The 14,202-nt window shown below is 39.6% G+C and overlaps 2 protein-coding genes across 6 annotated transcripts in view; one reads left to right on the top strand and one right to left on the bottom strand.

Moving 5' to 3' along the window:
- Positions 1 to 4,762: 4,762 nt before the first annotated feature.
- LOC109965991 (uncharacterized) lies at positions 4,763 to 13,534 on the bottom strand. Of its 3 annotated transcripts, XM_020610518.1 has the most exons (31): positions 13,467 to 13,534; positions 13,299 to 13,391; positions 13,075 to 13,179; positions 12,856 to 12,996; positions 12,640 to 12,753; positions 12,429 to 12,534; positions 12,187 to 12,298; positions 11,876 to 12,118; positions 11,524 to 11,790; positions 11,306 to 11,450; positions 11,034 to 11,225; positions 10,805 to 10,945; positions 10,518 to 10,709; positions 10,318 to 10,425; positions 10,045 to 10,189; positions 9,648 to 9,933; positions 9,113 to 9,195; positions 8,792 to 8,946; positions 8,568 to 8,694; positions 8,291 to 8,422; positions 7,982 to 8,200; positions 7,544 to 7,843; positions 7,329 to 7,373; positions 6,715 to 6,878; positions 6,483 to 6,624; positions 6,264 to 6,358; positions 6,068 to 6,182; positions 5,511 to 5,725; positions 5,326 to 5,411; positions 5,160 to 5,229; positions 4,763 to 4,979 (listed from the first exon to the last, which is right to left on the bottom strand). In XM_020610518.1, exons 2-31 carry the CDS (start codon positions 13,383 to 13,385, stop codon positions 4,911 to 4,913), a joined length of 4,401 nt encoding a protein of 1,466 aa, XP_020466174.1. In that variant the 5' UTR covers positions 13,386 to 13,391; positions 13,467 to 13,534; the 3' UTR covers positions 4,763 to 4,910. The 3 variants fall into 3 exon arrangements, with proteins under 3 accessions (XP_020466174.1, XP_020466173.1, XP_020466175.1); XM_020610517.1 differs by lacking the exon at positions 13,467 to 13,534 and having other exon boundaries at positions 13,299 to 13,459; XM_020610519.1 differs by lacking the exon at positions 13,467 to 13,534 and having other exon boundaries at positions 8,036 to 8,200; positions 13,299 to 13,459.
- Positions 13,535 to 13,548: 14 nt separating this feature from the next.
- Positions 13,549 to 14,202, top strand: part of mrtfbb (myocardin related transcription factor Bb) — an 80,094-nt gene continuing 79,440 nt past the window's right edge. The window contains exon 1 of one of the 3 annotated variants that reach the window (XM_020610526.1): positions 13,549 to 13,619. In XM_020610526.1, coding sequence (XP_020466182.1) covers positions 13,598 to 13,619 — 22 coding nt within the window. In that variant the 5' untranslated portion in view covers positions 13,549 to 13,597. The other 2 variants (XM_020610528.1, XM_020610529.1) reach the window with 2 other exon arrangements.

The following is a 14,202-nucleotide window of genomic DNA, read 5'->3' as shown; positions in this document are numbered from 1 at the left end:
TGATAGGAATTTAGCCTTGACCCTTTCTAGAACATATCGGCCTCTAACTCTAAAGTGCCTTGCGTTAGTTAAAAAGGTTATGTATACGGTTGTCAGAGCAGACACAAGTAGTTGAAGCTTGTACACAGGTTTCTTCGAAGTGTTGTCTTGTTTAACTTTGCAGAAGCATTAATATATGTATGACTATGTGTGTATATATAAACATATACCAGTGTATTTGGCCCAATCCCATGAAGTATTTCTGAGGAAAATAATTGAAAACAAACACTGTCAGTGCCTGTGCCCTGACTTCAACCTTAGAAATGATCTTCCCCCTCTCCCACTTCCATCTACACACCCACTCATTCCTTGGTCGTGGTGCTCTTTCAGTGCAGCTTTGGGCTTTGAAATTAGGTTTTTCAATTTAGTGTTTGGGAGTATGCAAACATGGACACATGATTTTGTATAGCAACATCTAAAAATGCTTTCTGAACAGTAACTTTCATTTGTTCTATTATAATAATTCTGCGGTGAATGAAGAAGTCTTTTAGTTGTATGTTGAAATTTCCTCTAACTGAAATGACCTTCTACTGTGTTTAAAAAATCTTTTTATTCTTGCTTTTAAATTCAATAGAAAATCATGTATGTCCAGGTACAACTTTTGCTACTTATAAATATGGGAAAACGCATTGTTTACATTCACGTAAATGACAGTTTAGCAACTTGGAGGAGGAATATCAAGAAAGGTTATTGTTGTTGTTTTTTTTTTGTTTTTTTTTAGCATTTACAACATAGAAGGCAGGCTAAACACTTCTGGTATTGCATGTTATGCGATATATTAACCAGCTATGAAAAAGACAAAAAAGTTCGCACTGTGTCACTGCCAGATTATTTGTATTGACTTACTTTTAGTGTAGTAAAGGCTTAATAACTTCTGCAAGCTTTGCTGCTACTGGAAAAGGTATTAATGTAGTTTCTTCTTATACATTTAGATGTTTGAATGTCGTCGTGCATCCATGGCTCAGATTTCAGAAATTATGAAATTTTCTTTCTACATTTAAATGGACTAAGTCTTACTTCATTGAATTATTCATCTGTTAATCCATTTTATGTGCTTTAGTAATGATATCACAGACCTGTCCTACTGTACATTCTTTTTAAATTGATTGAAAGTAAACATTTTGGTTGGAGTTCTTTTCCCACATACACTGGGTAGCAGTGTACAGTGCAGCTAATTTCACAGGGTCATTTGGTCTGTTTTGTGTTGCCTGTGAAGCCAACTAAATGATGTCTGTTGTGAAAATCTAAAAATGAACCAAAGTGGTGCTCTTGTAGCTCTCCAGACATGTACTCCGAAGGGAATTTTACCCTTGAACAGAAATCAAATAATTACTAAGGTACATGAGAGGTCGGCCTTTAGTTGTGAAGAGGTCTGCATCTTCACCAGAGCTATAAATGGAAGGTCAGAGCACCAGGGTCATCTAGATGAAACTGAAACATAGTCCAGCATTGTGAGTGGTAGGAATTCTGTTTTTGGATAATTTTTTTTTTTTTTTTTGCTTTAATATTTCATTCAGTGGGACATATAACCTCTTTTTGCATAAACAACAGGACTAATATAACATTAATGGACTTCAGCCCATTTTTTAAAAACCATTTTTACCAAAGCCCTGTATGTTGTTATTTCTTTTGTATTACATTTCATTATTCTTTTCTTCAGTAAGAAACCTAAAGTTATTTTAAAAGTAATCACCTAGTACCTTAAGTGGGTATGTTGATTAACAGTAATTATTTCTTCTATCTCAAGCTAGTTATAGTGAGCTGATACACAAATGATCAAAAATGCATGAGTCAGATCCTGACAAAATGTGTACATTTGATTTTGTGTTCATTTAACATTGACGTTTATGGCAGATTTGTGCAATACTGGCTCGCACATGCTGACCTTAAGCGAGGAGTCAGTGTCGGTTAATTGTTGTCTACAGTGAAGGTGAATTACATCTGTGCTTCTGAAGTGGCCATATAAACTTCGCTACAGTACTGTTGTGAAGTTAATTTTGTTCAATTTTGCTTAAATACATATTCTTGATCACTTTGGAAATTGATGGTTATGCATTATATGCTGTTATGATAGGCCTGCAGTGACTGTAAGGTGCTTTGTTTCTATCTGACTGGTTGTGGTCCAATTCTTTTTGTTTTTTTTCCCCCTTTGTAAAATTAAAAGGGACAGATGGTGATTGTCATGAACATCAGTGGCAGATACGGAGGTAAATAAAACTAAGTTGGTGTTAGGATAATCTGTTGATGGCCCTCGGTCTGACTAGTGGTATACTCTCCCCAATTCAAGTTTTCTAAACAGAAATGAAACAAACAATTGTTTGGTGTAAGAACTGCTTACATTTATACAGATTTGTTAAATTTACAGTCATGGCCAAAAATATTGGCACCCCTGCATTTTTGTCAGATAACACCACTTCTCCCAAAAAAAGTTTTGCAATCACCAAGTCTTTGGTATTCTCACGTTTATTTCTTAGGTTTGCACTGGAACAACACAACAAAGCCAAATCTGGTGCATTCCACACAGAGCTTCAATAATGGACTAGACCAAGTTATTGATAGCTTTTCAAAATCATCAGAAACGGTTGTATTTCCAGCATGTGATGTTGCTTTAATTTGTAGTGAAACTCACCTGTAGCAACCAACAGGTGCTGGCAACATAGAAATCACACTGGCAACCAGATAAAATGGTGTGTGTGTGTGTGTGTGTGTGAGAGAGAGAGAGAGTGAGATTATGAAATCTACCAATGAATTCTGGGGAACAATGTAGTGTCAGAAAGTTGGGTCTCCATCAGAGGTCATGGGTCCTACAGTACCAGGAATGGTTCAGGCAATGCACTGGAGCATTCTGAAATGGTCAGCAATGAGTCTGGATCTAAATCCCATAGAGCCCCTGTGGAGAGATCTCAAAACAGCAATTAGAAGTAACTCTTCAAATCTCAGTCACCTGGAGCTGTTGGCAAAAGAAGAGTGGTCCAAAATTCCAGTAGAGAGGTGGAAGAAACTCACTGATGGTTACAGGAAGTGACTGATTTCAGTTATTTTGTCCAAAGGGTGTGCTACCAAATATTAAGTTGAGGGTGTCAGTAATTCTGCCAAGTCCATTTTTAGAGTTCTGTGTGGAAAGGATCAGGATTGGATTTTGTTCTCTGCTGTTTTGAGTTGTTCCAGTACAAACAATATGAATGAACATGAGAATATGAAAGAAGGTGTGATTGCAACAATTTTCTGGGAGTAGCGGTGCGTTATCTGACAGAAATGCAGGGGTGCCACTATTTTTTGGCCACGACTGTGTCTCTGGCGGACCAATTACACTTTGAAGTACATCTGTGCCTTTAATAATTGCATCATGCCATTTGGTTTTCAAGAGAATATTTCTGAGATGGCGCTCTCTCTGAGTCAGAATACTAAATCTAATGTCTAATTACAATCAAAATTCTAGTGCCTTACAAAGTTTTTGTGGACCACAGTGTGATTGTCAAATGATCCTCAGAATTCAGGCCACCTAAACCGAGGGGAAAAGTTTAATGAGGGTTGCTACACCAGTTTAACAGGATGAAGCAAAGGTTATATGTGACTGATAATTGTCCATCTCAGTCTGTATCTTCCATATTGTTCAAGAAAGCAGCAGTATAACCACTGAATAGACTATTTTGATCTCACTTAGTCATTTGGCACCAAAACCTCAATTGTTTGTAAGGAAAAGCACCAAATAGGAAGAATCTTGTAAATGAAATGTCATAGATGTATCATTATTCTCTGCATTGAAACAGTTTAATCAATTTTGCATTATTGTTAGTTGTTGTGTTGTCTTTTTGTTTTTACTATTATAAAAATGGAGCCTGAAGATTTATGCAATCTTGTACATGTATATGATATTTGGAGCTGTTGAAATTAAGCAAAATACTAGTTAGTACAACTGTTATCAAAAGTAAATCATCTGAATGTGGAACCAGTTGTTCCATATACCTTAGAAAATTTCAGTAGAAATGTTATTTTAACATTGAAGCCCTGAAATATTGAATGTATTGTTCTAAATTAGATATTCAATGAATAGGTCACTGGATATTATGGATCGCAGTTAATTCATTATGATGTAGCATCTAGATGTGAACTGCTATTCAATAAAATTTATTAGAACTAAAATGAATGCAAGTTTTCATTTGCCAGCATGATAAGGAGATATAAGGAAAGAAATGCATTTTTCGCAGGGTAACACAATGATTTAATGCAGAATGTGTTAAATCTGAGGAAACTGCATTTCGTAGATTTATTTACTTAATGTCAGTGGGTTTAGCCATTATTTATTGATAGATTAAATAAATATGTCCCTTATTTTGTGACAAGTTGTATGGATATGTAGGAAATTCTCTATTGATAATCATAGAAATTATTCTGTTGGTATATTGATATTTTTTTGTGTTGTGAACACAAAAATAGGTGTAAGTCTTAGAATACTAGATTTTTCTTTTCTACATTGATGATTGTGTGCCGCATATTTTCTGTAGTGTATTATTAGTTTGTTAACACTTGTTAAAATGTTACACTACAGTTATGCAATGGTTTACAGAGGTCCCAAAATTATTTTTATCATCTTGAGAATTAAAGTAATTTTTCATCTGAAATGTGTGAATACTTTGTCTCTAACATAACTTACAGAATCAAGTTCTTAAAATAGTGCTCGTGTTACTCAAGTGGACACCAGATGTAAGTTTGTTTAGAAAAAATACATTTATTGCATTACAGGGAAAAAAAAAGCATTTCTATTGAAACAATTATGGAGCTATTTAAGAAATGCATTTTTCAGACTAGACATCTTATGAAAATGTTTATAAAAGCTGCTTATTTCATAAATGTCCGCAAACATTTGAGTTTTATGGCACAATAGCATGACAGCCCTCAGGAGACAAGGCATTAAATAGGTAGCATATCAGCTGCTTGGCCTGAAGGAGAGAACAGAACAGTACGGTGACAAAGAGTAAAACTGTTCCTATTTGATTGACCAACTGAAAATAATACAACAAAAACAATGCACAATGAGGTGCCTGATTACACATTACTTGTTTAATATATTTTAAAATACAAGCCTAGAAGCCAAAAGCTTAACTATATTCACGATTTACCTGTTTTTCACTTTCTGGGTAGATGATCATCTTTTCCGCCTTCTCTAGGTCTGACCTCTCTCTGTAAATCCTAGTGTAATAATGAAAGGCACAAAAAAAGAAAATGTATGTGTATATGAGTATTCTGAATGTATACACAATAGGTTTGAGTTGTCTTCTTTCATACCTTTTAAGGGTTAAGTTAAAACCAGTCACAATCTTGTCCCCTTGCAGTGCAATGATGAGACATGGGGCCATGTAAAGGTGAGTCATCTATCAAGGGCATAAAAGAGCTGGGAAAATCATCTGATTGCACTGTTGGTAAGAAAGTCTGCTCTGTGGCAGCTTGTGACAAATAGCCACTCTGCTCACCCTCTCATCTCCACTTGATGACACTCTCACTATATCAGCAATATGTTTCCTCTGCTTGTTGTCCAGTATGCTCATCCTCCCTGCCACCAGATGGCAGCCTGACCTCAGCAGCTTCCCCAGCAGCTCCAGCTGGGCAGGTACTTGGCTGAGTGGTGGAGCGTTTAAGGGTATCAGCAGACAGGTTGTCTGCCAGAGAGCACCGTGTATCAGGAACCCTGGAACCAGTCAACAAGCAAAGCTGGACTTGTTTTCAGCACAGTTTACAAAGCCAATCTGGAGCTGAGTCATATTTTAACATTCAACATTTCAAAGTCCCAGTAAATGATTAGGTAATGTAGATACATATTTAGCTTTGATAAGTGATTGAACCATGCCTTGGAAAGTGTTTTAATTTTAAAATCAGTTCAATATAACGACAATGTGCAGGAAGATGTGAATTTCTGTGAGTATGAGTACACTACTCTTCTAACCTGATGGCACAGGCTAGTTTTGCAGGACTGGTTTTAAATGCACATTTTGTTTGTTTATAAAAAGAAAACCAGAGAATAAATCCAAACCTCCATTTGCTCCGGATCCCACTGAAGGCGTTAGACCTTCCTGGGCCATGGGGGCCAGTGTGCAGGTCTGTTCACGTTCCTTGGAGGCTAAAGGATCTGAGCACAAACTGAGTATCTGAAACCAAGAGGAGGCACAGAATGTCTGTCTTTTATCAGCCCCTGTAGTCAAACCAGTAGTCCTGTGTGTGACATGTACCTGCTCCTGTCTCATTGTGCTGGTCTCAGTACAGCAAAGCCCATCTGGGAAAAGCTTTTTCACATCCACAGTTGCTTTCTGATATGATCCCGATCCTATAACATTAAATTACTGATGTTTAAACATACAGTTGCATGGACTGCAATTCTGTTCTAAAATATGTACCAGTATGCATCACAGGGCACTGACCACTGAGGCCATTATATAAATGAGCCATACCGTAACAGTCCATCCACAGGGATGAGTCCTCTTGGTCCAACATGTCCAACAGCCTCTTCACAGCATTTAACCCCTGAAGGCAGAGAGCCAGTGAGGAACCCGAGCACAGGCACTCCACATGGGCCTCCACCTCTGAGGGGTCCTGCACTCAAAAATTAAAGACTGTATGAATTCTAAGTGTTTTATTCTGCCTTACTGAAAACTGAATTTTCATTTAGACATATTCAGTTACACTTTCTGAAGACAGCAGTGAGGTAGTGTCACTTTTATCCAGGGTCACTACTCGCATGCCCACCACCATGAGGCCACTCTGCTGGAGTTTATGGAAAATTTTATCCAGAGCGTGATTCCAAACTCTTGGCTTGAACAGGCACACGGTGAGCAGCATCTCTGGATCTAAATGCAAAAATTGTCTTGTTGCATTTACAAGTTATAAAGCAGCTATTATCACATCAGTTTAGGGACGGAACGCACAGAAACTAACCAGGATCATGATGAGACATCAGTATGCATATTTCAGGTTGCCACTTTTGTACACTGAGCTTTATGATCTAATTTTCAGATTTATAGTAAATATAATATTTGTGTTCTGATTTGTGATTTGAAGGTGTACAGTGTATGGTGTAATTGGTGCTTTACTGAGTTTTTCAGTTTAATGGCTCAAATGTATGTAGTGAAAAAAATGAAGCATCTTATAGGCTGAAATTCAACTGTGGCTCCTTTGGCAAAGTGAAAATATAAGAATAATGCATGTGATGGACAGTTATTTGTAACGCTCCATGTAGTTGCTAGCTCATTAGCTGTATATATTATTTAAAATGGGACAGATTCCTTTTTTACACAAACCTTTTTTACTGCAGTTTTGGGGAAGAAACGTTCGAATGCTCCAGTCTGTTGAGGAAAGAAGTGGAGTGATGAGCCCATTGCTAGCTGATACGCACAAGACTATATGCGTATCTATCTTTACTGTTGTGATAAGCAGCGATAGACTTCAAACTGCAGCATCTCTTCAAGATGTTTGATTATGATTGCATATTCCACACAGCACTCAACAAGCTTACCAAGGATGATATTGTGCTCAAAGAAGAGGGAGGCTTGTCTGAAGGCCACTTCAGGTGTGGGTGACATCAGGACACTCAGGTTATCAGGGTAATCGTGCGGCAGGAGCTTTTTCAGTGTAGGAAAAGCATCTGTCCATCTAAGAGCACACACAAGGGCAGGAGAGGACATCAGACTGTCCAGGCTGTTGTGGAAAAGCTGCTCTCCCACCTCGTAAGGACTCAGTTCCTGGGCCTGAAGTCGTGTCAACACAGGCAGCCACTTCAAGCCAAGCAGCTCGAATCCTGCGTGTCCTACGTCACCTTAAATACCAATTAAAAATACACCACAAATAAAATATGAGGGGGTAAGCTAAGAAAATTATGATGAAATAATTCACTCAAACATTTGTTTATCCATTAAACTGTGCTGCTATGTGTATTTAGTTTGTTTACTGCCACCTCCAAAATCCAGGACAGACTGTGCTCTCAGAAACCCAGGTGAACTTCCCCCACCTTCTGGTGCTTCTGTTAGCAGTCTGTGTAGGAGGTTCAGGCCTTGGCTCATGTCCTTCCAGCACAGGGTCAAAATGACCACCTGCTCCATGTTAGAGTTGGCTGGACACTGCTGATGGGACAGGATCACACCAGAAGGATCTGGCACTGTCCACATACGCCTGACTAGAAAAAAAGATACATAAGATACAGAAATGGCAACAGTAGAGGAGCATCTGTTGAAGTCTTAAATGACACTGGACACACAGTGCTTACCAAAGGTATGGTACAGCTTACTGCTATAAGGCACAGTGTGGAAACAGAAGCTTGGCTCCAGTGTTTGAACACCATTTCCCCTGGAACTGATGCAACCCAGAAGCCTTGCAACCTTAAATTCTCTCATTAGAGCTGAAACAATATGACAGTTAAACATGGTTATTATAATGGCAAAGAAAATCATGACCATGCAGACTTTCTGAATTATTACATTCTGTATTGTTTGAGTGTAATTTATGGAGATGCATTATGCCACAGATAGACTCTGCACTGAGACCTGCTGGCAGACTAACACTGTGATGAACTGCATTTTCTTTCCTCAGTATCAACACCAGACACCGAGAGGGAAGCTCCAACTTTTCCTGATCCAGGGTCTCAGCAGATGGACTGCAGAACACATGTGCCTAGGAAAAATATACAGACTTCAAGAACTGCAAATTCTGAAACTTCCTACAAAAAAGGTATGAAATATAAAAGCAAATAGTGTCATAGTAGTTCTACCTGCTGGCCGGTGAGTCCAAGGATGGCGGCTCCATTGCTCCGAAGCTGCAGTCTCTGCAGTCCCCTCAGACTGAAGCCTCTACGTTCACATACAGCCAACACCTGGCTGTAACAACACGGAGGCACGACAGGTGACACCACAAGGAGTATGTCAGCTAAGCAGGAGAGAGAGAGGGATTAGGAGCGCCACTCAAGTAACAGTCTCTTTTCACAGTAAACAAAATCGGTCAGAACAGTATGGGTGAAAGCTGAAAAGAAATGTGGACAAAAGCCAGTTTTCCTCCTTGTGATAGCTTTGGTTTGCTGAGCTACAGCAGCTACCTTTAGTTGTGGCACATAGAAGGGCAGGTGAGCTGCTTAACTTGAACAGGCTGCCCCTGACTCCATGACCTGAAGTTACAACTCTACAAACAAGAGTGAGAGTGATATGATCAGAATAAAAACAGTGTCACAGTAATAAAAAACTTAGTATGTACTCAGTAAACCATCTTGGCTATAAGGGATTTCAGCCATAGAATTTCCTGCTAAAATGTCTATTAGCATGTGTAAATAGATCAGAATCAGAATCTAGAATGTTTTGCTTGTGTGTGTTTCTATTAAATGTAGCTTAGGCAGCAGTTTGGGGTTTTATTTGAACATTAAAGTTTTAAAGATTTAGTTGCACCATGTAAAAATTCGATTTTTAAAAGAAATCTCAGTTTTCCTGCAGTTAATTTAAAATTTCTAAACGTAATCAGGGAATCCATCCTTCCCTTATTCTAATGACTTTTTTTGAGAAAAGCAAAACATAAAACATACACAAAGTCAGAAATATCAGGCTTTCAGTGACCTTTAGCATGGACTTTTAACAGCAGACCTATTCAGAGGGTGGTTATGATTCTGTGCACTTCCTCCCTGAAATCTTCCTGAGAACCACAAGCACAGCTCCCTGTGGACTTGACTGGCCAGAGGTGGGGAGTAGAAGACCGGACGTTCTTTGCAGTGGAGAGGGCTGACAGGGGTGTGATCTGTGATTTTGTACACCAGAGGATGTAAGGTACTAGTTAAATCCTTCAACACTGAGTGAGCATGAGGGCCACGAACAGCTAGGACCAAGACAGGCTGGCAGGTCTCCTCAACTGTCTGAATAACTGGTAGACCACCTATGAATCAGAAATACAATTACAAAGGTCCCAGGACAGAGCTGGATCAAGGGCACAGACCAGACCAATGTGCCAGAAAGAGAAGCACAGATGGCTTTACTTATGCCCTACCAGCGCTGTGACTCAGGAAGCTTTGTGATGGGTAAAGGAGCCGAAGACCACACACATCCAGTCCTAACTCGATGACAAGCTGAAAGGTGTAGTGTGTTATGAGGGGATGTAGGAAGAAGCTACTGCACCCCAGAGCAAAAGATGCCTACAGCAAAAATAAACATACAGTATACTGCTTACTTTACTCAACCATTACTGGTTTGGCTGTAAGAAAGTAATTAAAAAAGAAAAACTAGCACTACAAAGTACACTTCTGAAAGACAACACACTCACCTCCGTGTGCAGATTTTGTGTTGTTTCACTCCACTTACAAACATGCTCCTGGGTTTCTACTGTCTGCCAATAAAACCCTGGACTGACACCAAATGTCCGCTCTATAACCTGAAATTCAAAGAAAAAGGAAAAGTCAACAGAATGCAAAATAATCTTAGACCTTTAAACCAAATTAAATCGCATTCTCTCTAGCCAACCACCTTTTTGCTGGAGGTGACAGAGATAAAGTAACTTAAACTAGAAGAAGGCAGGTGGATGGGTGAGGCAAAGGCTCGTTGGTCCAGCAAGATGTTGAGCTCAGGGAGCCAGTGGGCAATTTGAGCGAGTGAGGTCTCAGAAAGAAACCTGCAGATGTGGTTGTAGAAAGGTGCACGAACGTCTCTGTCCCTCTTCTACAAAACAAACCAAACAAACAGTGTCAATGCCAAGCTCATCAGACATTGTAAACTCTAAAGGGTAAGTGTTGCTTTTGTTTTTTGCTATTTACCCTTGTTGTATAACAACGACGAGCCACAGCTAAAACATGCAAAGCCAGTCCATCCTCTGTCCACATCTGCTGAAGTCCTGCAACCCAGAATGGGACTTTTGCACTATCCTCATCTTTATCGTGCTGTGGGTCAGGGCCGACCTAGAAACAAGTGGTGAGGCATGAATTCAGCTTCACAAACCAACAACCTGTGGCCTATGTTAGGAGAGGGCAGCCACTGCTCACTAACCAAAGAGAGACACCAAGCCACTAAAGTGTTGTAGATATGTGAATTGGTTGCAGCTGGATACAGATGTTTCCTCTTTCCAGGAGCTCTGTCTCCAATCATACCAGGACTGGAGAGACTGACAGTCAGTAGTATGCAGCCCTCACGTTTAACATCTTCAGGTAGTGTACTGACTGACTGTAGATGTGATGCTTCCTGAAAAACAACTCAGAGTAGCTGCAGGCAAATTTCAAAATCTTGGAAATGTATTTCTCTTTTAAACTTTTGGCACTTACAGAATCATAAAGAATGTCTGTCCTTTCAGCAGCCTGCTGCTTCTGATACACAGATTTGGTTGGACAGTGTAATTCCAGCTGCTTAAGAATTTTCTGGTGCTCTTCATGCTGTAATGTCTGCTCAGGTTGTGGTCTCTGTTGGCCACTAGCCGAAGAATCATCATAGTTAAGATGTCTTATAGTAAATAATGTGCTGAATGTATAAAGAATAAACATACCTCTGCTGTGTTGTTGGGTCTTTGACTGAACGTTGCTGAACAGCTGGTGTGCTTCTTGTTTTAGGTTTTCTGGACTGTACAGCTAAAGATTGTTTAGCTTCCCAGAGATGTTGTGATTCAAGGCTACATGTGGAATCTACAGCTGAAGGTGGCTTTTCTTTTAATTCTACTGAATCTGGATGATGTGTGCATTTACTGAGGTATTTATTCTCATTTCTTTTCATTTCCCTTATTTTCTGGAGCAACATACTCTTGCCGGTCACTTCCCTGTAAGCAGACAAATGACAGTACAACCTGAAACAAAATTTTCTTGGCTGAAGCATGACATGTTTCTAATGCAGGATATATTTACCTGTCCTCCAGCCGTGACCCACTGTGCATTTTGTGATTGGATTTCTTTACAGATGGTACTTCCTGGTGAGTGTTTTGTTTGGCTGGTGAACTGGAGTCTGATGAAAGATTTGGGGATGTTCTTGGTGGTTTTAATGAAGGACTGCGGCAACGCAAGTCAATGAAAACAGTGGGACATTCCGTGTGGGTCAGCTCCGACTCTGCTGCCGTCCTTTCCAGTGGTTTAGTCCACACATTATTCTGTCTGCATGAAACAGGTCATTTGTGTTATCATCTTACAAATTTGGTTACAAAAACAGTGATATAACTTGCCTGTTGTGGTTTGGACTTTTCCCAGGCTCTGACACCGGTTTAGGTGACTGGCTCTTACAGAAAGCAGCTAGTCTCTCCATTATATTCTCCTGGGCTCTGTCCTTGCCACTATCTATGAACAAAAACTGATTAGAAATTACAAGGTAATACATTCAGAATGTAAATTATTAAATACATAATCCCTCATAATTACCCATAAACCCTTTATCATTCAATACAGCTACAGAGGTATAATTACTTACTTTCATGTGTATTCACGAGTTCAGCTGATCCATGGTGATGGAGAAGCAGAAGTGAATCCTTTTTCAAAGTTTGGAGAACATTATCCAGATCCCACTGTTCAAGCCTCTGAATGTAGGCATGAAACAAATAGTTTTTTTTAAACATATAGTTTCTGGAGAATATTTATGTGTATCAACCAGATGTAGTATAGATTATGTTTCCCAAACTCACCGCAAAAGAAAGAACAGGGAATCCCTGATAAGATTCTGTGCTGTCCACAGTGGATTTAACAGAGGCATTCAGCCTGGCTCTGTTCACCTCTAAAGAATTGCCCTCACAAACATCCTTTAATGGTGAAACAGGAAAGGAAGTGGCGCCCATTCAGTGTATCATAGTGCTTTACTCTCCCCCAGAACAGCAGCTGCAGATTTATATACAGTAACTCACCTCAGCAGCATTGTCACCATGTTGTTTACCCCACTGAGTTGCAGTAATGCTTTCTACAATTTCATCATCATCATCCAACTTCACACTCTGCCTGCAGGTCTTTTCTGAGCAGCATGTCTTTGCTGCAGGTTCCAACAGCTCCTGATTGTGAAAACACAAATAAATATCAGTGATTAGTGATTATGTTTGTTTGGGGTTGGGGTCCTTATGATAACTAACCTCCAATTCTGCATCCTCCACCGACCGACTGTCCGTGTCTTCAGGGAGCTGCAGGGAAAGACCAGCTGGTCTTTGATATATGGTGACAAACTCTTCATTCTCATTCTGTAACGTTAAAATGAAATATTACTTAGAGTTATTTGTATTTACACATAAAGCTGCGTGTATTTTCTTGTTAGTTAGCAAACATAAACACATTTTCCAAAGAATGAAACATAACCTACTGCTGAAGAAGTAAAGTCCATGGTCGGTATGTGTGGCTTTACTTTCTCCAGAACTGAATTCCAACATGAGGAAGGATCAGAATCCATATCCAGCTGACAGAAACAACAGTGTATAAGATAAAGTACTTTGTTTTTCTAACGTTTACTGTTTATGTGGTAGCTGATTACCTGAGGGTTACCAATGGCAACGGACGCACGTGTCAACGGTGCTGCCTTCAGGTGCGACTAGAAATATCGTAACTAGACAGGGGCGTGCTTTACACCTGGACAAATGGTTAGAACTTCTGTTGTGGCTGTTCATGAAAACGAGAGAGAGATATGGTAGGTCGGTTAGGTTCAGGATGCTGCACAAATATGACCTTTAAATGTTTAGCGTTCTGACTTGTTGATTTGCATCATGAAGCTGGACTAGTGCGTTGCCAGCTTGCGCAAACGTTTTTTGTGTTCCGATGATGCGTTGACCATACCAAGCCAACGGTTTGACTGAAAGGTAACGTTAGGCAACACATGTTATGCTCATGGTCACATACCAGTTTAGCGTCACATGGACTTATCACCGTGAAACCTTTAAGTTGTGTCTATTCATGAGACATCGTGCTGTTTCGTGTTTGTCAGTGGTGCATCATGGGTAGGCCTCCTGTGTGATCTGGCCCCTAGATGTGAGGTAATGTTATAGCTAAGTTGCACGAAACATTTTTAAGTAAGTGAAGGCACAGGTTTTGATCCATTTATTGAACTTACAAGACCATTTCTCTGTTGTACATTTTTTGTGGAGCACAGTCTGAAAGCAGTGTCTGCTGTGTATATTCTTTCCCCTGCCTATAACTTTTACTGTTGTTGTTCATCCAGTCTTGCCACCAAAATAATTAAATAAATTGCGAGTTGTGTTCATGAGAATCAAGTA

Source organism: Monopterus albus, unplaced genomic scaffold (genome assembly GCF_001952655.1).
Source record: "Monopterus albus unplaced genomic scaffold, M_albus_1.0 scaffold105.1, whole genome shotgun sequence".
In the NCBI taxonomy this organism is placed as follows: Eukaryota; Metazoa; Chordata; class Actinopteri; order Synbranchiformes; family Synbranchidae; genus Monopterus; species Monopterus albus.
Note: the sequence above shows the minus strand (reverse complement) of the source record. Positions and strands in the feature narration are given on the sequence as shown.